This window comes from Sminthopsis crassicaudata, chromosome 2, assembly GCF_048593235.1.
Source record: "Sminthopsis crassicaudata isolate SCR6 chromosome 2, ASM4859323v1, whole genome shotgun sequence".
NCBI lineage: Eukaryota > Metazoa > Chordata > Mammalia > Dasyuromorphia > Dasyuridae > Sminthopsis > Sminthopsis crassicaudata.
Genome location: NC_133618.1, coordinates 102,415,523 through 102,438,770, shown reverse-complemented (window position 1 = coordinate 102,438,770; position 23,248 = coordinate 102,415,523). Strand labels below are relative to the sequence as shown.

At 30.7% G+C, this 23,248-nt stretch overlaps 1 protein-coding gene across 4 annotated transcripts in view; it reads left to right on the top strand.

Annotated features, from left to right (window-relative positions):
* Positions 1 to 23,248, top strand: part of PSME4 (proteasome activator subunit 4) — a 103,459-nt gene that overhangs the window by 29,275 nt on the left and 50,936 nt on the right. For all 4 annotated transcript variants that reach the window (XR_012485924.1, XM_074286932.1, XM_074286933.1 and 1 more), the window contains 15 exons: positions 1,894 to 2,043; positions 2,736 to 2,799; positions 3,772 to 3,846; positions 4,846 to 4,968; positions 7,276 to 7,368; positions 7,951 to 8,216; positions 10,548 to 10,734; positions 11,550 to 11,639; positions 12,306 to 12,370; positions 12,638 to 12,788; positions 13,913 to 14,011; positions 14,202 to 14,271; positions 15,052 to 15,119; positions 20,789 to 21,004; positions 22,222 to 22,379. Coding sequence is in view for 3 of the 4 variants with exons in the window: in XM_074286932.1 (XP_074143033.1) it covers positions 1,894 to 2,043; positions 2,736 to 2,799; positions 3,772 to 3,846; positions 4,846 to 4,968; positions 7,276 to 7,368; positions 7,951 to 8,216; positions 10,548 to 10,734; positions 11,550 to 11,639; positions 12,306 to 12,370; positions 12,638 to 12,788; positions 13,913 to 14,011; positions 14,202 to 14,271; positions 15,052 to 15,119; positions 20,789 to 21,004; positions 22,222 to 22,379 (1,875 nt within the window). In the remaining variant the exon portion in view is untranslated. The remainder of the gene's footprint in view (positions 1 to 1,893; positions 2,044 to 2,735; positions 2,800 to 3,771; positions 3,847 to 4,845; positions 4,969 to 7,275; positions 7,369 to 7,950; positions 8,217 to 10,547; positions 10,735 to 11,549; positions 11,640 to 12,305; positions 12,371 to 12,637; positions 12,789 to 13,912; positions 14,012 to 14,201; positions 14,272 to 15,051; positions 15,120 to 20,788; positions 21,005 to 22,221; positions 22,380 to 23,248) is intronic.

Here is a 23,248-nt window from a genome sequence, read left to right as displayed (position 1 = left end):
TTTGCTATGGAGTAAGAAATTAAGACGGATGGATAGGGTTGTGTTAGATCATGACAGGCCTTGGAAGCTGGGCCAAAGATTAACCTTCCCATTAGAAAGGGGCAAGGGATAGAAACAAGCTAAAATGCGAATTATATAAAACTAAAACTACCAAATGATACATAGAACAAAAAGCAATTCATGATATTTAGGATGGCTTGTTAGCCAATAAGCTCTGAGAGCCATACTATTAACTGATAGATGTCATATCATTTTATAGCCTCAGTAGTGAGGAAACATTCTTGACTATAACTCTATCCAAATTACAAAACTAAAATTAGGCAGCATTTTGAAAAAGTTTAAATTTGTGCTTTCATAATAGAATTTTACTATAACAAAATTTGGCTGTAACATAGCAATTTTAAAATCCCTGTCACGTTCATTAGAATAGAGTTCTATATGTGTAGTGGTTGATGAAGTATATGAGAAATGTAGATGTTCTAGAGTCATTATTTTGAGTTATATGTGTGTGATACAATTAAAATTATGATTTAGCATCCAAAAATTTAGTTGCCTTTAGTTTGATAAAGCTTAATTACTCTCAAAAGCCCAGTGGAGGTATGCTAATCAGATGAATCATCTTTTGTTAATTGATACCGAAGCCTAAGCTTATATATGTTTCACACATAACCTGTGTTTCTTAACTATTATAATTTCTGTGTTTAAAGATTATGTTAAATTCTGTAGGGGATAAAGCAGTTATTTCTCTTGGTTAATTGGAATTACAAGTGATTTCAGACATAAATGAGAGTCCATTGGTCTAAGAGGAAAAAAAGGAACCTCTCTAAAAGTTGTTTGTATTTCAGAAAGCCAAAAATTTGTAGCAATATATTATATCTCTGGATAGTAGATAGTAGAATTGTTCCCAACAGCTGTGGGTTGTCTTCTGACCTATCTTTTTTCTGCTGTTCATGTTGTTCAAAGTTCTTCATGTATTGATTACAGTATTGAAAGTAACTTCAAATAATTGTATTGGTTTCTGCTAATGGAATCCAAAATAAATGCAACAAAGAAATTCCATCACGTATTACTAGCTAAAACATTTTCTATATAAAAGTGTAAGGTTCAAGTTTATGTAATGGACCAGGGTAATTTAAATAATTGAGAGACATCTCAGTTTTAAGTAAGTAATATTAAATAGCCCACATATATGTCTCAGCTGGTTCCTCAGCTTTTTCCCCTGGAGTAGTGCCAAAAATCAAGATTTTTTTTTATTAGCTTTGTTACTATTTTGAACTCATAAAGTTGGGTAATTTTTGAATATGTTTTATAGAAGTTATCTTTCCTTTTCTCCCTTTATATATGTGTGTCTGTAGGTCACAATTTATCAGTTTTCACTACCTCAGAAAACTGCCTACTATTTTACTAATGGAAATATTTCTCTTACTTAGATTTTATAATAGATCTTAATGCTCCTAGAAATGAGGTGGAAAATGAACTTTTCAAACATTGTAGTTAAATAATGAATTTCTGCATAGAATTTGTGAGTTTATTCAATAGGACACAACCTTTGTGGAATTAGTCAAGAAATAGAGAGATGGAGTTTCTAAATGTTTACTTTTATGAAATTTTTTTCTCACAGTCTAACCTTAAAGTTTAGTTTTAAACTTGTATTTTTATTTTTGTTTGCAATTTAAGTTTGACATAATTTTAATAATTCAATGAGGATATTAACACAATTTCTAGGACTATTACTGTTCAGATAAATTTTGCAGGACATGATTTTAGCCATTAACACATTTACCAGCTTGCCAAATTGTTATATGGAAATATTTTTGTTCGATGTTCAAAGAAGCACCTTCATACTTTATTATGCATAAATATAAAATAGGTAAAATTTTCCTGCTTTGTTAGGTACTTTCCTGAGGATGCTACAGCAGAGATGTTGGAAGAATGGCGACCTTTAATGTGTCCTTTTGATGTTACAATGCAGAAGGCTATCACTTATTTTGAAATATTTCTTCCTACCTCTCTCCCTCCAGAACTTCATCATAAAGGTTTTAAGTAAGTATATCTATGAGGATAGAAGGCTAATGTCAAAATCCATAATGGTATTCTACCAATTTTTTTAAAAAATTAGATAAATTTTAAAAAGTTTGCTTAATTATATCAAAATTAAAATAATATTTAAAACCTTTTAAATAAAGAAAAGTATCAATAGATATTTAGTAATTTGTATTACTAAGGAAGTAAAAAAACTCATACTGGATAAAACAAATTAGTATGCTACTTAATCATAATGAATTGATAAAATCCTTTAATAAAATTGTCATTTGCATGCTAACAATGTATCAGGCACTACATTAGACAAGATTTCTACTCAGAAAATAATACTGATTTAAGTCAAGGTTGAAAGTCTTCCTCCATTTCATGTTTCATGCTCCACCCACTCTTTTCTTTATATACTCCTTATCCCTGCTTAAGAGATAATGGGTTCTTAGGGGTATACAAAGTAAATGTTTTAGAGAAAAAACTATATCCTGGATATCTAGTTCATTCATTAATGGAAGAACAAAGGGGGAGGGAAATCTCAAAAAATGCTCCCAAACACTGTGGTTTTTCAAGACTGCTTTTAAATTATTATGTAAAATTTCCCTTCTATGCCTCTGTGTCTGTGTAACTTTTTTTTTTTTTTTTCTAATTCAAAGAACTTGGCTAAAAACTTTGATACTTAATGAAAACGTTTTCTTCTACAGGCTTTGGTTTGATGAGTTAATTGGCCTTTGGGTTTCAGTGCAGAATCTCCCACAGTGGGAGGGGGTGAGTTTTCATTTTTCCTTCCATTTCCATTCCAGTAACAAGAAATCTGAACAAATTCATTTTTTAGAATTTGACATCACCATGTCATAAATCTCAATTTTTTTCCTCTTTTTTCTAAATCAATGAAATAGCTTTGATTTATTGTATTTTTTTTTTAATTGGCAACACTAATCAGCATATAATTAATGTCATGACAGATAGAAACTAGGACTGTCATAGACTTTCTGTATCCACAATAGGTATTTACTGAATTCTTGTTGAGTTAGGTTTGGTGATTATTTCTGTTTGCATTCCAAGCTGTGATTTTAGAAATATTTACATGTCTAAAAATACAATTAATTTTAAAGAAGTAGTTAAGTATTTCCCTTAAAAATGGAAATTTAAAGTTTCAATTTGTGTTTAAATTTCTAAGTTTAGTTTTGGTGAACTTCGGCCTATATAAAAACTGAAAATAAGCCATCATCACAATTTATTATTGATGAGAATAAAAAGAAAATAAATTTTAATTATTACTGAAGAAAATAAATAGAAAAGAATAAAAAGAAAAGTGAATTTTTAGAAAATTAGTATAAGATTAGAAATTAGAGATTAAAATTAGTATAAGATTAGAATTAGGTGGTGTTCTTTCTTAGAAGTAATTTTTATTGAACATGAGTTCCTGGCTATTCTTTTCTGACCTCCCCGGAGATCCATTTATTATAAAAACTATTTTAAAAGTTAGAGAAGAAAAAAAGTAGTTCATCAAATTAGCACATCAGCCATATCTGACACTTTATGCAACTTTCCACATTGCTATCTCCCATCTCTACTATGCAGGGAGGGAGGTGGGTTTTCTTAACTCTAATCTCAGACAACATTTAGTCATATAATTGCACAGTTTTATTTCATTTTTGTTGCTGTGATTCTTTCAAATACTCTTAAACACACTAATACACACAATTGAACTATGTCTCCCTTTTCATTTACTTTCAGCAACTAGTAAATCTGTTTGCTCGTTTGGCCACAGATAATATAGGGTACATAGATTGGGATCCATATGTACCAAAGGTAAGAGAAAATGGTTATAAAATGATTACGAAATCTGTTTGAGATAGTTATTACTTTATAAAGTCTTCCTTTACAAATTAAACAGTACTAATGTTTGAAACACTTCTCAAATCTGCTTATCTATGTATGCTTTGTAAAGAAGGAAAAAAGAAGTTTGGAGGTTTTTGAACTCAGAAACTTCTGTTGGAATGATAATTCAGAGAGGTATTTTGCAGGGAGGGTCTATTATCTTAACTTCTTCCTGCGTCCAAGGTGTTACTCATCTATAAGATCATGGTTTTTTTTTTTTGTTGTTGTTTGTTTTGTTTTTGTTTTTGTTTTTGTTTTTGTTTTGTTTTAAGTCGGTTTTCTTGAGACAGGGAAAAGAGCAACAACAGGCAAATGCTTGATTTCTATTTGGGTGACATTTCTTTTTTTTGCATCCCAGTAAGAGTAGATTTGCATTATTTTTTCTTTACTTAAACTACACAGAAAATGTGGTTGATTCTTGTAGCAGAAGTAATGAGATGGCAAACACTGACCTTAAAGAGGAGGGGGTAGCTAAGGTCATAGGCTGAGAAAATAATTAAATTTAGGTTTGCAGCCATTGCTTCTTTTCAATATATGTTTGTGAGGTGAGTCACCTGAGTAACTTTGGTTTTAACAGTACTGAGAAAGGGTAATCAATAAATGAATGAATATATTAGAAAATAAGATTTTTTGGCTATTTCGCATCTTATGTTCCATGTCACTGTGGATGATGCATGTTTAATTTTGCAAAAGAAGCCAATTTTAATACAGAAAATTTCTGCTAAGTGAATTTAGGATTGTGATTTGCTTTGTGTACTTGGTGCCAAAATGTTATTTCATTATAGGAAGAATTGTATTTTGTGATCATTTCCCCCAATTTTTCCTAGTTGCTAGAAGAAACTAATGAAATTTTAATCTAAACTCGCTATTTTAATTTTTTAAGATGAACAGATATTTACTATTATCTTTTCTCTCTTCCTAAATAAACAGATATTTACAAGAATTCTCAGAAGTTTGAACCTCCCAGTGGGAAGCAATCAAGTTTTAGTTCCAAGATTCTTAACAAATGCTTATGATATAGGGCATGCAGTAGTATGGATCACTGCCATGATGGTTTGTAATGTATTCAGCTAAAATGTGTGTCATTAATATAGAAATTCCATAAGCATATAAAAAACTTTTAGTGACTTAATTTGAGGCTCGATAGTAATGTCATACTTTTAGAATGGCATGGCATTTAGGCAGAACATGAAACTTAGTTCATAGTTGCACTAATTGTAATACTTAGTAATTTGTTGATTATAGCAGTAGAAGCTTACATTTTTAAAGCTAAAAGCCACCATAAGTATTTCATTCAGGCTTTTGATTTTATACTTCATTAAAATAAAGCTCAGAGAAGTGATATTATTCTTAGATAGTAAGGCTTCTCTTAGCAGCATAATGCTTTTTTTTAATCTTATAATTCATTTGATTTCATCAGAACCTTAATTCATAAATTAAGAAAACAAACTGAAAAAAAAAAGGTTTAATGGAATAAATTAGTTGACTCTAGAAGGAAAGTAAATTTTAGATGAATATATTCAGTTCTAGCTACTTCTCTCCCAAGTTTTCAGCCCCACATACTCAACTACTATTAGGCATTTCAAATTGTGGTGGGGGGTTTTTTGACATCTCACATTCACCATGTCTTTTAAAACAGAATTTGTATTTTCCCCAAACTCACCTTTCATTTCTGACTCGATGACATCTCTTGCATCTGTTCTGTCTATTCACATAGCCACTATCCTCTTTTAGGCCATTATCATCTCTCTCCTAAACTATTAAAATAGCCTTCTAATTCGGCTTCCTGCCTTAAGTCTCTCCACATCCATCCTTCTCACAGCTGCCAGAATGATTTTCCTAAAAAGTACAATTCTGACATTTTACTTCTTGATTTAATGAACTCCAGTGACATATAAACTGTCATTTAAAGCTTTTCACAACTTACTTTTCCAGCCTTGTTATACATTAGTCACCTTTCTGCATGCCATAGTCTAAACATACTGGCCCTTTTACTGTTTCTTACACATTCCATTCTATTTCCTGTAACTTTGCATTGGCTCTACCCCATGTTAGCAGTGTTTTTATTCCTTACCTTCTCAGAAAACTCAGCATAAATATTACCTTCCTATGTGAAATTTTTCGTGATCTTCTGTCTCCTTCCTTCTTCAAAATTACCTTGTTTGTTTTGAATCTTTCACATAAGCTTTCAAATGTCCATGATGTCATTTTGTATATGTTGTTCACAGTATATTTTGCCTTTCTCTTTTAATTATATTGAAGACCTCACTTCTATATCTATAGTCTATTTACATGAAATATCAGTATGATTATTCTGAAAGTCAGCCCCTAAATGTAAATTGCTTGGTTAAAGTATATTCAAAAGAATTCATCTGTCATGCTTTGCTTTTTGTTCTTCCCTCATTTTTAAAATTGCATTTTTAAGAACCTTGGATTGAGAATTAAGAACTTGGGTTCAGGTCAATACTTCTTCACTTAAGTAGCTGACAGATGTACAGACCTTACTTTGGGGCTCAGTTTCCAAATATATAAAATGAGGTTATATTAAAGATTATAAATTATCTCAGGAATATGTTAGTTCTAGTGTTCTATAATTAGAGATGGAATGGGAATCTCTTGTCTTATGTCCAGTAAAAATTAAATCATTTTAAATACATTTATTTAATTAAAATTAAACCAAAAAGCTGCATTAAAACTTTGGGAACACTGTATTTTGCTCACTGTATCTCATAACAAATAAATGTGACATACTACATTTGCAAGAGAATTAGTAATCAGTACCTCTAATAGTATTAATTATTAATATTATTACAGTTTAATACACCAAAATACCAGAAGTTACTTTTTCTTTTAGATAACTATGTGTCTTATAGGCTAGCACATTCTCTTTCAAGTGCATCAAGTAATTTAAAGTATTTTTCATATTTAATTAGGCTTTGATAGCTTATTTTGGAAGTTAGTCATTAGAAAATCATGTTTTAATATTTTCTTCAAATTAAATCAATACCATCCAACTTTTCTCATGAACCAGATTTAATCAAACCTGATCATTTAATATCTTACTCTTAAGTGTCTAATTTATTTTCCTATCATGCAATTAAAGGTAAATGTCATAAATTTGAATATAAAATTATGCTCTTGGATCTTTTTCCAAATAGAACAACTGAACCAATAATTGATCTTTATGGAGTCATTTTTGTGACATTATTTGCACATGTAGTGAATAATATCTATATGAATGAACTGAATTTAATATTGGGTTTATTAAATTTGGGATTAATTCTTCATTGTGTGTGTATTTGTCTGTCAGTCTGTGTATTATACTGTAAGCATTAATATTGAACTTGTTCTTTTGAACAGGGTGGACCAAGTAAGTTAGTGCAAAAGCACCTGACTGGTCTATTTAACAGCATTGCATCTTTCTACCATCCTTCAAATAATGGTCGCTGGCTGGTAAGGATCTTTAAGAACTCACCAGGAATGTGGCTTTGCTTTTTTTTTTTTTTTTTTTTTTTTTTTTAAGTTGTATTCAGTATTTTTGAAAATATTTTTTCATTTAACCTAGTATTATCTGAAACATAGTTTTTCTATTTTATATCAGTATTTTGATGGTGTAAATGATTAAGTACAAAGTAGATTGCTATAAACAATTCTTAACATAGAAATAAATTGCTTAGAAAATATTATTGTGAAATTTAAAAAAATTATTAACAGTCTAAAATAGTTTAAGGGCATAGATTTTTTTATTTGTACATTGTAAACTCTAGTATTGGGGTGAACTGATTACCCAGAATCTCTAAATTTTTAGAAATAACATAATTCAAAGTGTTTTGCAAAGTAAGTTTTAAAAAATACCTACATATATCTTGTTAAGTCTATTTCATCATAAAATTTGTTTGAATTAAAAAATAATAATCTATTATACATAATATATAATTTTTTAAAAATAACTTATTTGCATAGGGGGAAATTTTCCTTTCCATGATAAAATGGCAAATGGACCCCACTAAAGTTTTTTGTTTTATGTATCCCCAGAACAAGTTAATGAAACTACTCCAGAGATTGCCAAACAGTGTTGTTAGACGATTACATCGTGAACGATACAAGAAGGCTTCTTGGCTAACTCCTGTGCCTGATAGCCATAAGCTTACAGATCAAGATGTTACAGACTTTGTACAATGCATTATTCAGCCTGTTCTTTTGGCTATGTTCAGCAAAACAGGTAGCCTAGAGGCAGCTCAAGCACTACAGAATCTTGCACTTATGCGACCAGAGTTAGTAATTCCACCTGTACTTGAAAGGTAAGTTGATACTGAATTGTTTTTATTCAAGCAACAATGAAGACTTGCTTTTTTCATGCTGAATATCTAATCTCCTCTGGTTTTTTCATTTTGTTTTGTTTTGTTTTTGTTTTTGTCTTTTTGTTTCATGCAAGTCTGCCTTTTGACTTTATTTACCTCCATTTGAAGTTGGATAGGAGAATAAGACCCAAAATTGATGGTGTAACTTTGTGATCTTTAAGGAAGTTTGGTTTTTAAATTTTGATGGGAAAAGAGTTGATTTATTAGAATTATTATTTTGCATATTCTGGAGATTAAAAATTGCTTGTACTCACAACAAAATTATATTTGTATGCGAGATTAATAATAAAACCATAGAATTGAACATGAGTTTGGAGTCAACATGATTTAGCTTCAGGTGTTTTCTCTGTCAAGGTCAACCTAAGCTGTTCAATCTTTGGCAAAGCAATTTTACTTCTCAGGGCTTTAGGTTTTTCATTCTGGATTACAGAGGAGTTACTAGCCCATGTCAGTAGAAGTAGTGTCCATATTGGGAGCCTCCTATATTACTGAAATCATTAATCTATACAAAAGAATAAAAAAGAAAAACAAACTGAGCCCTTTTTCTACAATTCACCTTTAAGATTTTTTTAACTAGCATCTTTGCCAGAATTATGAAGTTAATATTTTTTCATAACTGGAAGGAGTCATAGATAGATATCACTAAGTACAAGATTCATTTTACAGATGAGGAAATTGAGGACCAGATAGGTTAAGTGATGTAATGTGTATAGGATCCTACTCCTTGGGGACAGAGCTAAAACAGTAACCTCAATTCCTAAATCCTTATTCTTTTTTTTTTTCTGCAACATTTTGCATGCTTCATGAGAAGATGCAGAATGCAAATCAATTTTATTTCATGTATATCTAAAAATACCTAGTTCGAAGGAAAATGATGTTCACAGAAAAAGCTTTTGGATGTCATTTATAATTCTTTGGGTTTCAGTTAACAGTACTCTAAATATCGAAGTATCCCAGTTATTGCATTAGTTATATACACCATAGTTCTGAGTATCTACTGTTGACCCATTTCAGCTGAAGAGAGGAGCAGGTCAAAAAAGAGAAAAATTACTCTTTGTGTTTTTTGTCTTGAAACCTTCCAGTTTTGAGATGAGTAAAATGGGAGGGAGCATATGTTATTGATTACATAAATGCTTCCTGGATCTTCTTTCCCTTGCTGTCAAGAAACCAGAAGATGCAGAGCTGAATAAGCTGTCAGTGTTTGTTTTTTTTTTTTTTTAATTTTTCTTTGTTTTACATTATTGACCTTTGAGAGGTTTTTTGATTTTTTGTTTTGTTTTGTTTTGTTTGGCAACTGATCGGTCACAGTTGAAGCAGAATGAACCTTTATCCAAAAGATTTAGTGATTAAAAATAACATTTTTATTTTAAATAGAACATACTTATTAGACTTAACTATTTCTACTTTTATATACTCAGATTAAGTTTGAGTGAAACAATATATAGCTGTTAAAATGCTTCATCAGTAGTTTAATAGACATTTTTTAGTTTGTGACTTACAACCTACTGCTTTTAAAAAGTGATGCAGCATCACTTTCCTTTTAATATTAACTTTAAGTTAATTTATTAAGATTTAAATTAATCAGAACTTAATTGTACCTGGGTTTTCCCTTCAGTTTGTTTATTTACAGAGGCAAGATGTGTCTTCCATAATGTGTTGAACAGTATGTGTAACTTTTAACAGACCATGTTTTTGTTTTTCCATTTATTAGAAGAATATAAAACTTCTTAGCAATTGTTATTGTGACTGTCATTTATAGATTTTGAGGTTAAGGCTGTTGAATCCAACCCTGTCATTTTACAGTGATGAAACTAAAGCACATGTTGGGTGATTTGTTCAGTCACACTGGTATATGTTCTGGGAATTAAACCTGATAACATATTTCACCAGTATTCTAATCTCTATCACTTTTTATTTCACTGTAATTTCTGGCCACCATAAATAATATTACACACAAATATTAACTTACATTTGGGTTTTTTAGGGAGGGGAAGCATATTATGAAAGGTTATAACTAAAATAATGTGATTTTGCCACATTTAACAGATTTTATAACTTTCATCCTGTCCTATAATGGTGAGAATTTTTGTCTTTGGATGAACTTTTTCAGTCTGACAACAATGAACGAAACCAAGAAATTACTTTATTGGCAATAAAGGATTTAAAAGTTGAAAAATTCTTAGAAATTTAACAATATCATGATTTTTTTATTTAACTTTTTGATTATTTAAAATTATTTTTAACACTGTTATCACTGTTTTCACATCATAGAACGTATCCAGCCCTAGAGACATTAACAGAACCTCACCAACTCACCGCCACTTTAAGTTGTGTGATTGGAGTAGCTCGTAGTCTAGTGTCAGGGGGCAAATGGTTTCCTGAAGGTCCAACACACATGCTACCTCTGTTGATGAGAGCATTACCCGGAGTGGATCCAAATGACTTTAGTAAATGCATGGTGAGCATATTTATTTTATATCTTGTTAAGTTATGAGAGTATCATCAGATTTCTTTTCACATCTCCTCAAGGATCCTTTACAATATGTTACCTGTGAAAGCTTGTAACATTAATGCTTTTTAGAAATGTAATTGAATATATAAAGTTAAATCTATGGGCAAACAATAATAAAATACGTGCTTTCTCCTTAATAGAAAAATTGTTAAAAATCAACATACATTCCATGTTCATAATTCAAAATGTCAGTTCATTTAAATGAAGGTTATACATTAGACATTTTTGTTTAATATATAAAATTGATATTTTTTATGGCGCCTGGATTTCATTCTGAGCAATAGCAACTTCCTAGCCATGTGATCTTCTCTGTGACCCCTTTGGAATTTCCAACCAGAAAGAAACATTGTTGAAAGACCTTTGAAATGTTGTTCCAACATAGACCCTCCCTAATTCCTTCATCTAGATAGTGAGACTTCCTTCTCTAGGAATGTCCACCTTTCTGTCTGGTCACAGTTCTGTCATCAGTACTAATCTATATCTGGGTAATCTCATTGTTTCTGGTCAAGAGAAGAGTAACCTCATTACAAAAAAAATGCTTGGGAATGCACATGATAAAATATAGACATAGTTCAAAAAAGGATGAACTTAATGGAAACAATACTAAAATGTGTATAACTAAGTGAAATACAATAAATAAAATTGTAGGATTTTGGGAAAGATAGTTTATTAATCCAGCTTTTATGTTAATATAATTAAATATTATGCTTATAATCTAAATCTGAATTGTGTATTTAATAAACTGTTGCATCTTCTAACAGATCACATTCCAGTTTATAGCAACATTTTCCACTTTGGTGCCTTTAGTAGATTGTTCATCTGTACTTCAAGAAAGAAATGACCTCACAGAAGTAAGAATATTTTCTGGTTATAAAAAGAAAATAGAGAATACTAATTACTGTTTTTCATGCTTTTCCACATTTAATGAATGTTAAAACAAAAATGCAGAAATTCTCTAAAACATTAAAATTTATTTAAAATCTTATAAGATAATGTACAGAACCTCCTTTGTTTTGTAGTCAAAAGAGCGTAGTTCACTTGAGTGACACCTAGCAAGTTGGAGTTTTGGTTTTGCATGTGTTACTTTCTAATACTTTGAGTTATGGTGGTAATAATGATAAATATGCATATAGAATATACATGTGCTAAAGTGATACATGCTCAATTCTTATCTATCCTTTGGAAGATAATGCTGAACTGCACAGCTAGTCCTAATTATAAATTACTAGTTTGTGTTATTTCTTGTATGGATAATTCAATATCTAGATGTATAATCAGCAATTATATTATATATTGACTATAAGATGAAAGTAGTTAAATATTAGAATTTTGATGTATATGGAATGAGTTTGTTCTCATTTTATAGTTTTTGGAACTTTAAAAGTAGATAAGTATTCAAAACCCATTATATAAAGTGGTCTTCAATCTGTTGCATTGTTGAGTTTTCTCACAAAATAGAATTTGTGTTCTATCCGAATTACAGAGAAAATAAAGTTTGTATATGTTAAACCTTATAGGTGGAAAAGGAGCTGTGCTCTGCTACAGCTGAATTTGAAGATTTTGTCTTACAATTTATGGACAGGTGAGTATGTGGCCTAATTTTGTAGTATAACTGATATTTGGATGTATTAGTTATCTGTTGGTCCTTACTCTTTTTACTTGCTCTGTCTATATCCCTTTGATAACCACTTTCAAAGGAGTTGTACATAAAATATCTTTTAATATTCATAAAACATTCTGAGGAGCAATTTTTTTTAATGAACAAACTATTAGTAAACTAGTTTAATTTTTTTAAAATTCTCGATCAATTTTAAGTTACTTGAACATATTCTTTCTTTGAATTCTTTAGGTGTTTTGGACTTATAGAAAGTAGTACATTGGAACAAACAAGAGAGGAGACAGAAACTGAAAAGATGACCCACTTGGAGAGTTTGGTGGAATTAGGCCTCTCTTCTACTTTCAGTACGATACTCACCCAATGTTCTAATGAGATATTTAAGGTACAGGCAGTGTTGTTGTACAAAGTAAAATTATAAACTTCCATATGGTATAACTTTTTCCGATAACAAATTACTTTAAAGTTCCTCGCTTCCTTTTGCCCCCTAAGTAATTTTAAAGTTTTTGTACATAACTTTTTTTTTGTTTAATCATGCTATGATAAAAATTTGGAATAAAAAGCGCTGAAATTTTTAAAGTTAATTTTAATATTCATTTTTTGACTTCAGGAATAATATAATTACATTATTTTGATACTAAATTATGGAAAATAACCTTTTTGTTTCATTAGAACTAAAGCTATTTTAAATGTCTAGTGTTATTCTCACAAAGCATGCAATGCAATATTCATTAATTTATTACCAAAATTTTATTTCATTTTCTTCTATCTCAGTCCTAGGTATCTTTGCATCTTCAAAAATAACTTTCTGAAACAAATTTATTTAAAATTGATTTTTTTTCCCCCATCATTTTCTTTCCAATTATTCTCTTATCTCATCTTCCCTAGAGAACCATCCCTTGTAATACAGAATAAAAAAAGACTGGGGGAAAAGCAAGTTCAGCACAACTAATCAATCCGTGTATCACCTGAGTCTTGGCAGAGTATGCTAAAGTCATACTACTGCTCCCCTCCTCTGCATGGAAGGGGGATGCATTTTCTTTCTTCAGCATCATGTTTTATTATTATTATAATTACACAGTGTGTAGGGGGACAGTTTTTAAAGTTGTTACTATACCAAAAAAAAATGGGGTAAAAATGATCTTTTTTTGATCTTAGCAAATTTTCTTTGACTTTGTGGCTTTTAGAAGAAAATCTTCAGTTTTATTAGTTACTAAAAAGTTCATATCTAAGCCTCTTTTATTTGATAATGAAATAAAAATTGATTAGCATAGCCTAAAATTAAATAATTTTTACAATAAAATAGTTAAAATATTTATAGAAGGTATCACAAATTTTAACTCTGATTTTTATTGTGGATGGTTCTCTTTAAAGATTGAATGATAATTTCATTTTGAAATAATTATTTCTTGTATAATTGAAGTATATGTATGTATATTTTTCTTTTATATTCCATGAGGAATTTTATTGTTTTCTAAAGAAAGGTTGACTATATCTTCCATTTAACAGGTTGCTCTGCAGAAAGTTTTTAATTTTGCTGTTTCAAACATATTTGAAACTAGAGTAGCAGGACGCATGGTGGCAGACATGTGCCGAGCTGCTGTAAAGGTTAGTTGTTGATTTTGAACTAAAAACTTACAATGTATGGATCATAATTTATCTCTGTACTGAATGTTAGGTTTTAATATAAACTTATCCAAAAAGATAATTTAGTATGCTTGTTCCTAAAATAGTGATTACTTTTGTGACCTCATGTTGACTGCTTCTTTTTAAAAATTATTTGTAAAATATGTTTCAGTGCTGCCCAGAAGAATCTTTGAAGATCTTTGTTCCCCATTGCTGCAGTGTTATAACTCAACTTACAATAAGTGAGTCAAAAGGTTTCGTTTTTATTTTGTGAATAGACTTTTTAATTTAGTTTTTAAAAACAATGTAGTTATATGCAGATTAGTTCATCTACATTGGAAGAAAGAATAGATTTGTTCTGTTTGACCCAAGAAGACAGAAGTAGGAATGATAGATAGAAGTTGCAAAGAGGCCAGTTTTAGGCTTGATCTCAGGTCTCAGGAAATTATTCTTTTAATTAGAGCTGTCCAAAAGTAGAATCGAATGTCCTGGGAAATATGGGTTTTTCTTCCTTGATAGACTTTTAGGAAGATGTTGAATGTGTTGGGTGTGATATATTGGGAATTCATTTTGAATGTAGTTTGTACCAGTCAGTGAGGTACTTTCTCAAAAATTTAAGATTCTGAGAAATGTACATTAAGTCATTTGTTAGAACTTTTAACAATTTGAGATATTTCTCTGCTTAATGCAATATGAAATCCAAAATGGATACTTTAAGAAATGCTAATATGATATCCAAAAGGTATTTCTTTTAAGTTAACTTGGGAAATTAGAATTGACATATTATTTGTGGAACATCATAATTCCTTTTTTTTTTTTTTTTTTTAATTTATGCATTTATTTACTTCTTGGACATAGTTTTTTTTTTTTTATTTTTCTTGGACTGGGAAAAGTGAAAAGACTTTGTAGAAGATGAAAAATGAAGTCTTTATAGAAATGCAGATTTACATATAATCTTAACAGAATTTAGCTGTGAATTTTGAAAGGTTATATTTTATTAAAGACATCTTCCCCCTCTTTAGATGATGATGTCTTGAATGAAGAAGAGCTAGATAAGGAATTGCTGTGGAATCTCCAACTTTTGTCTGAGGTATATTTTCTTTGAGCATTCTTTTTCATGAGAAAAAAATTAAAAATTGTTATTATGCATCAGCAATAAAATTATTTGTTTTACTGCCATACTATCCTAGAAAGAATAAGGGGGGAGTAAAATTATGAGTGTTTTATGGTGTGGTGGATAAATCCAGGTAATTTTTAGAATATTTGAATTATATTCTAGTATCTACTTTGACCATATTCTTCCTCCAGTGTGCTTCAATAGTTTTGTGGTTTATTAAGGTGTGACATTGTCCCCAAAGATAAGAGCTTACAGGCCATCCATGCCTTTTTAATCTTCTCTGATTTCTGTCCAAACCCTCCCACAGTTGGAAGCCTTCTAATATTCTGTGGTTCCCATGCAGTACTTTACCTTTTTATTTACCTTTTCATCCTTTATTTCATGTTTTAATCATGTGACTCATCTTATTTGAAGGATGTATTTGATAATACTTTTTATGCCACTATGATGTTTTCATCATCTTTAGTAATAGCCTTCAGCTTTTCCTCACTATATGTCTGCATTAAGCTTTGGGTCATCTGAAATTTTATTGTTTAGAGATTATGTTTTCAATGATTCATAGCAGTATAGCTCACTAAAAGCATGTTTGAAATCTTTCAGTTATAATTTGTACTCATGGTTTATTTGCAATGTCTTGTTGAGTTATATTAAACTAACTCAGTGAGTTGTTTTTTCAGCTGCATGTCCTAATCTCATTAATAGGCATTCTTCATAGATTTTCTTTTTACTGTGCCAGTTATTAATCTCATCTCTTTGGAGAAGCTATTGCTCTCACTGAGGAGAGTATTCTGAGGCTTGATGCATTCAGTACAAAGTCATCTAAAAACAGGAGTATCTGTAAGATATCTCTATCTGTAGAGAATCCCTCCTTCATCCTTGAACTTAACACAGCATATACTATGTAAGAAGAGCAAACATTTTTTAGTGAGTGTTCATTTCCCTATTTTACATTTAGGTTGATATTGATTTTTAATCCTAAAGATATTTTCCAGCATTTTTGCTGTGTTCTGCTTTGCCCATCTTCATATCAACATTACTGAATACCAATATGTTGACTTATTTTGTAATAACATGTCAATTTTCTGAGAATTTCTCCCGTTATCTTTTATAACACATGACATATAAGGTGCAGTTTTCTTCGTGGTCTTTTTGCTTATGCTCACTATGAACTCGCAAAGTGAGATAACCAGGTATTACTGTGAAATTTTTTGTTTTATCTTGGTAAAATTAACTTTACCAACTCATTTAATTCTTGCAGAATTCATGAATTTTTCTGAATTGCTGCAATATTCTTATGTCTTCATTTTTCAAAATAATGACATGATTGATTTTGTCTAGTAGTATCTTAGTTCATTTGTTATTAGACAGGAATCTGCTATTTAGCATATAAAGCTAAAATTATGTTTATAGATGGTCTTGTCTCTTAACATTCTGCTGCTATAGGAGGAACTCAAAGAATTGAGAGCATTTTGTGTTTTTCTTTCATGGGTTACCAGCATGGTAGTTAATTTAATGGTCAGATTTATGGTGATGGGGATTCTCTTGTGTTGTATTTAGCTGGCTCTAGGACATCTGATAAGTCTCTTGGACAAATCTTTGCATTTTGGTATAATATTCCAGAACTTGTAATCTGCTGGCACAGCCTTTGCAAACCATGTCATTATGATAACAGAGTAGGAACAGAGTAAGATTTATTAGCAATCTGCTTAATTTTATCAGTTTGGACAAACAAGACTAGTAGATATTCCCAGGGTGATATATGCATTGAGGCCTTGAAGTAACTTCATAATTTCAAGTTATTTTTGAGTAATTCTGAAATGATTCACTTGAGTAACAGTTCAAAAATTTGTAATGTTTGGCAACTAGTTTAAAAATGTTTTATGTTTCTTTTTCTTGCCTTTGGCTATTTAATTAGCAGTTCACATCTTGGCACTATTGTTACCTTGCTATAAAAAAAAAAAAATGGAACTGGAAGGGACTTCCAAGTTATTAAGTTTATTTTACATTTGAGGCTTAGACTTGATAAATAAATTGTACAAGGCCACACAGGTACCAGGTGGAAGAATTTGGATCCTAAAACGAGTCTGTCAACTTCAAGCCCAGTATTTATGATAAAGAAAGCTCTTTTAAATTACTAGTTACTAATACTTGCTGCTAAAGATGTTCCAAAAAAAGAAAAACCTAATTAAATCCAGTGTATCATGAGCTAGGTAATACTTAATTGTTATTTCTGTTATTAGGGTGTCTAAGCTGACAGATGTATCATGTAAATTCAGAAGTTCTTCATTGCATTAGGACTGAACTAACTAGGTATCTGCATTAAGTTTAGCAACAGTATGGAGAGCCCCTAAGATCAGGAACCCCACTGCCTAAAGAGAGGTTTGCAAATAAAAAGTCATAAATAAGAGAACAGAGGGAAGCATAGAAAAGGGAAACAGTTTTGAAAGTAATGTATAAAATCTAAATACATAGCTTCATATATATTATTCTTTTTGTATTGTACATTTAAATGTGTGTAATTTTTGAATTATTAATAAAAGTAGTAAGGAATTTTTTGTAAGAAAAAAGTTAATAAAGAAATGCTTTCAAGCAAGCAAAGAAACATTTCAACCATGCTAATATTTCTTAAAATGCTACATAAATTAGTGTTTCCTTACCTTTAAACCTGGATGGGCTTCCATTTTTCAGAAATTAAGACCACATGCATTGTTACTACTTTAAATTTTGTCAGTATCGTCATTTATTGGAAAAGATATCCCAACTTCTCATTAAGACTAATTCTTTTACTTTTATTCTTGATCCTCTTCTCTTGCACTTCTTGTATCTTGCTCTGTAGTATTAATTTTCCCTCTTATGTTTTATCTCTCCTTTATCAGTGGCTCTTTTTGATCACTCTAACAATTATAACTCATGTTAGAGTTAATAGTATGTTTTCCCCTGAAGTAGTGTTATTATCAAGATACAAATTCAGAAATTAGGGATAGAAAGAGATGAAATAAATTGATCATTATATACTTATCTTCCCTTTAAAGAAAAAAATGGATTTTATTAACTCTTCTATCCCAGCCACCTACTATTTCAACTTTTTCTTTCCCAAACTTATTGAAAAAGTTGTCTATAATCAGTCCCTACATTTCCTTACTATCAAATCCCTAATTTATGATTTCTTAATTATCAAATCCAGTGGCCCCATTTTCCCTGGTTGTCATCTTCATTGACTTTTCAGGTGCTGTTCCTTTATCGTACTCCACCGGACTCACAGCAAACTTGTGTTTTGGCATTAATAACATGTACCAACAGTAGGTAATAGTGGCAAAGAAGAAAATTTGAAACTTGTTATTAGGAAAAACTTGGTCATAATTAGACCTGTCCTAGGGCAGAATGATATGCTTATTGTGAGTCTCCTCTTATTGATGACTTGAAGCAAAAACTATTGTTAGAGCAGAGATTCTTTATAGATGTGAATTTTTGTCAAATGGCTTTTCTTACTGTAAGATTTTGTGAAGTTCAAATGAAATTTATTCATTAGCATAATTCCTGCCTTTGTCAAATGCAAAATATAGTTTTATGTTAAAAGGAGCTCTTCATTTTTACCTCATATCTAGGTATTGTTTTTGTAAATTTTGTCAGATATTGTATTTCTCTTCTTGCAATTAGATTGCTAAAGCATTTTTCACATTACTTCTGTGTTTTTTTGATTTGCTCCTTGAGCCTAGTTCCATTGTTAACCCAGTCCCAATATATGCCTTTCTTTATGTTTTCTAGGCCTTTTGCATATTACTATAAATTTTCCTAATTGTCTTATTTGGTAAGCTTGTTTTGTATTTCTCTGATGTAATGGTAGGCTATTTGAGCCTGGCCTATGCGTGTTAACTCTGCTTGTTTTAAAAAATACTTTAAAATATTGATTTCACAATGTAAAAACCTTTCTTAGCTCACAGGCCTTACAAAAACAAGTGGGGCTGAAGTTTGCTGATTTGTGATACAAGTATTATTGTGTATTAAAGTTATCTGTATCTGTGGCATTACCCCATTGTTAGAATGTAAGCTCCCTAGATTCAAGAACTTTGTATTTTCTGAACTTTTCATCTCCCTAAGTTATGAGTGTTATTTCATTTAGCATACTAGTTTCAGCCTTTTCAAAGGAGAACTCTTTTTTTTTTTTTTTTTTAATTAATAGTTTTTATTTTCCAGATATTTGCATGGGTAACTTTACAACATTGGCAATTGCCAAACCTTTTGTTCTAATTTTTTCCCTTCCTTCCCCCCCACAAGATGGCAGGTTGACCAATACATGTTAAATGTGTTAAAGTATAAATTAAATACAGTATATGTATACATATCCAAACAGTTGTTTTGCTGTATAAAAAGAATCAAACTTTGAAATAGTGTACAATTAGCCTATGAAGGAAATCAAAAATGCAGGCGGACAAAAATAGAGGGATTGGGAATTCTATCTAGTGGTTCATAGTCATCTCCCAGAATTCTTTCATGGGGTGTAGCTGGTTCAATTCACTACTGTTCTGTTGGAACTGATTTGGTTCATCTCATTGTTGAAAATGGCCACATCCCTCAGAATTGATCATCATATAGTATTGTTGTTGAAGTATACAATGATGATCTGGTCCTGCTCATTTCACTCAGCACCAGTTCATTTAAGTCTCTCCAGGCCTTTCTGAAATCATCCTGTTGGTCATTTCTTACAGAACAATAATATTCCATAATATTCATATACCACAGTTTATTCAGCCATTCTCCAATTGATGGGCATCCACGTAGTTTCCAGTTTCTGGCTACCACAAAGAGGGCTGCCACAAACATTCTTGCACATACAGGTCCCTTTCCCTTCTTTAAGATATCTCTTTGGGATATAAGCCCAGTAGTAACACTGCTGGGTCAAAGGATATGCACAGTTTGACAACTTTTTGGGCATAGTTCCATATTGCTCTCCAGAATGGCTGGATGTATTCACAATTTCACCAACAATGTATCAGTGTCCCTGTTTTCCCACATCCCCTCCAACATTGTGCATTATCTTTCCCTGTCATTCTAGCCAATCTGATAGGTGTGTAGTGGTATAGAACTTTTTTTTAAACCAAAATGATCATGATAATATTTTAGCAGATCCCCACATTAGTATTAGCATCTGGTAATTAGAGAAATATAGACAAAATGAAAGTGTTTGTTATACATAGGGAATCATATAAACCCTTAATATAAAATGGCGCCTTGGAAGAATATAGCCCAATTTATTGTTATTCAGTCGTTTTAGTTATTGCCAACTCTTTGTGATCCCATTTGAGCCTTTCTTAGCAAAGACCTTAGAGTAATTTGTGATTTCCTTCTTTGGCTCATTTTATAAATCAGCAAATTGAGACAAAGTTATGGACTGTCCCAGATCACATAGATAACTGAGTGTTTGAGGCTGGATTTGAATTCAGACTTTAGATGTGTTGTTCTATCAACTATGTCACTATCTGCCCCAGGCCCAGATGATGGGAACCATTTATTTAATATGTTTGTAAATGACTTTAAATAAAACTATTTTTAAAAAGTTTAGACTTCACATTAATGTTTGAGCTATCTGAAATTTCTGACATTGTCATAATCATGTAGTAAATTCTTGAAAAATCTTTTATTAGATTACTCGAGTTGATGGAAAGAAGTTGTTGCCTTACAAAGAAGAGCTGGTAAAGATTCTCCATCGAACCTTACATTTAACCTGTAAACAGGGTTACACTTTGTCTTGTAATCTCTTACATCACCTTTTGCGATCAACTACGCTTATCTACCCTACGGAATACTGCAGTGTGCCAGGTGGCTTTAACAAACCTCCTTCTGAATACTTTCCTATCAAGGTAAGTTTTTCATTAATTTGGGATCAGAGAATTATTTTAATCAATGTAATTATCATGAAAAATGCAATTAGAGTGTTGACTTGGAAATGTTTGCCATATTATTTTTTTTTAAATAATTTCCCCCAGTTACATGTAAAAATAATTAACATTCGTTGTTGTAACTTTTTTAAGTTTTGTATTCCAAATACTATCCTACCCTCCCTTCCTGTTTTTCCCCCTCCTTCCTCCATGACAGTAAGCATTTCATGTAGATTATACATTTTTATCTTAGTCATTTTATTGAAGAAAACTCAAAAAAAAAAAAAGTGAAGAAGAGTACACATTCAGACAATATCAGTTCTTTCTCTGGAGTTGGATAGCATTTTTCACCATGATTCCTTCAAAATTATCTTGGATTATTGTATTACTGAGAATAAGTTGTTCACAATTCTTCATCATATAGTATTTCTGTGACTATTTTCAATTTCCAGTTCTTAGATACTACAAAATTGCTGCTATAAATACTTTTGCACAAATAGGTCCTTTTCTTTTTCTTTTCTTTTTTCTTTTTTTTTTTCCTTTTTAATTTTTTTTTTTTATTTCTTTGGGATACAGTAGTGTTATTATTTCTTTATGTATTTATCAGAGATACTTCCTGTAAATTTCCCCCCTAGTTTCTGTTTTCCTTCTAATTTCATTTTATATAATCAAAATTATTTATTTTACATTTTGTAATTCTCTTTATATCTTGTTTGGTTCTAAATTCTTCCCTGCTCCGTAGATTTGACAGGTAGACTGTTGCATGCTCCCCTAATTTTGGGGGGGCAGGAGGATGGAAAATGTCTTACTGACTTAAAAAGATTTTTAATCCAAATGTTTCCATTTTTATATAAAATTGATTAATTTGTGCACATATTATAGAACTTGTTCTATTTATAAGCTCAGTAAAGATATCCAAATTACATATGAGGCTCAACACAAATATAATCTTCATTTAATGAATGCCTTTTTTACAAAAGAAATTGACTACTCTTGACTGACTACCGTTGATTTTTTTTTTTTTTTTTTGTCATAAGGTTGTAATATTTTATGATAAAATATGTTATCATCTAGGTTTAAAATTGATAGTTTTTATCAATTCTTCCCCTATTGGAAAATAATTTTTTTTTATTTAATGAATAATGCATATTTAATAAAATGTTTTACTTACACTTTCTTTGGTGCAACTTTGTTTTTAGGACTGGGGAAAACCAGGTGATTTGTGGAATCTAGGTATCCAGTGGCATGTACCTTCACATGAAGAAATAACCTTTGCCTATTATTTACTGGATTCCTTTCTTCAGCCTGAGCTTATTAAGCTCCAACTCTATGCAAATGGAGAAGTAGAAATGTCCAGGTTTGTTCTATCAGTTTGTTTATACACTTGTGTCATTAGTGGCTATCAAAAGTTTGGCATTAGAATTTGTAAATTAAACTTTTTTTTTAATGAGATTATTTATATTTGACATATTTTGCGTTGAGAATGTGCCTATCAGAACAGTACTTTAAAATTTTTTGAATGTAGTATAGTTATTTTTAAAAAGTTTTTTGTATGCTTTCTTAATATTTCAATGTGTTACATTAAAAATGGGATGTTAATTTGATTCACTGCTAAATTCACTGTTCAGTTTTTATATAATTTGACTTATGTGAACTTTGGAAGTATATTTGGGTATTTACTTTGAGAAGTATATTTTCTAGACTTAGGAATAATGCTTATATTTTTAAAAATGTTATCCAGTATTCTTAGTCCAGAGTGGTGGTGGGGGGGGTATGTAGCAACTATGGACAAATACTCTTTCTAGAAAATATTTCACAGAAAAGTTAAAATTAATATCTAGTTTTCCAGAATTATAATGAAACACAAAATTATAACATCTTAGCATTGAACCTCACAAAAATGGGAGGGGTTCTCAGGGTAGGTATTGGGAACTGACTATTTGGATGTTACCAATGTATATTAACTTAATTGTGTAGGAGATGTCTTGGGTGTTTTCCAGTCCAACTCTATGAAAATTATGAAAGAATAATTATTTGTTATTATCAGAAATGTTATAAATGTGTGGTTAAAGAGAAACTATAGGATTCTGAATTGCTTATGTATAGGGTTTTTTTTTTGAGTCAGCGCATTGTTTCAGATGATAGATTATTCAGTAGCTTGAGAAACCCTCAGCAGTCTACTATTACCATTTAAAATTCAACATCTGTTTAATTACCTTTTTCTGA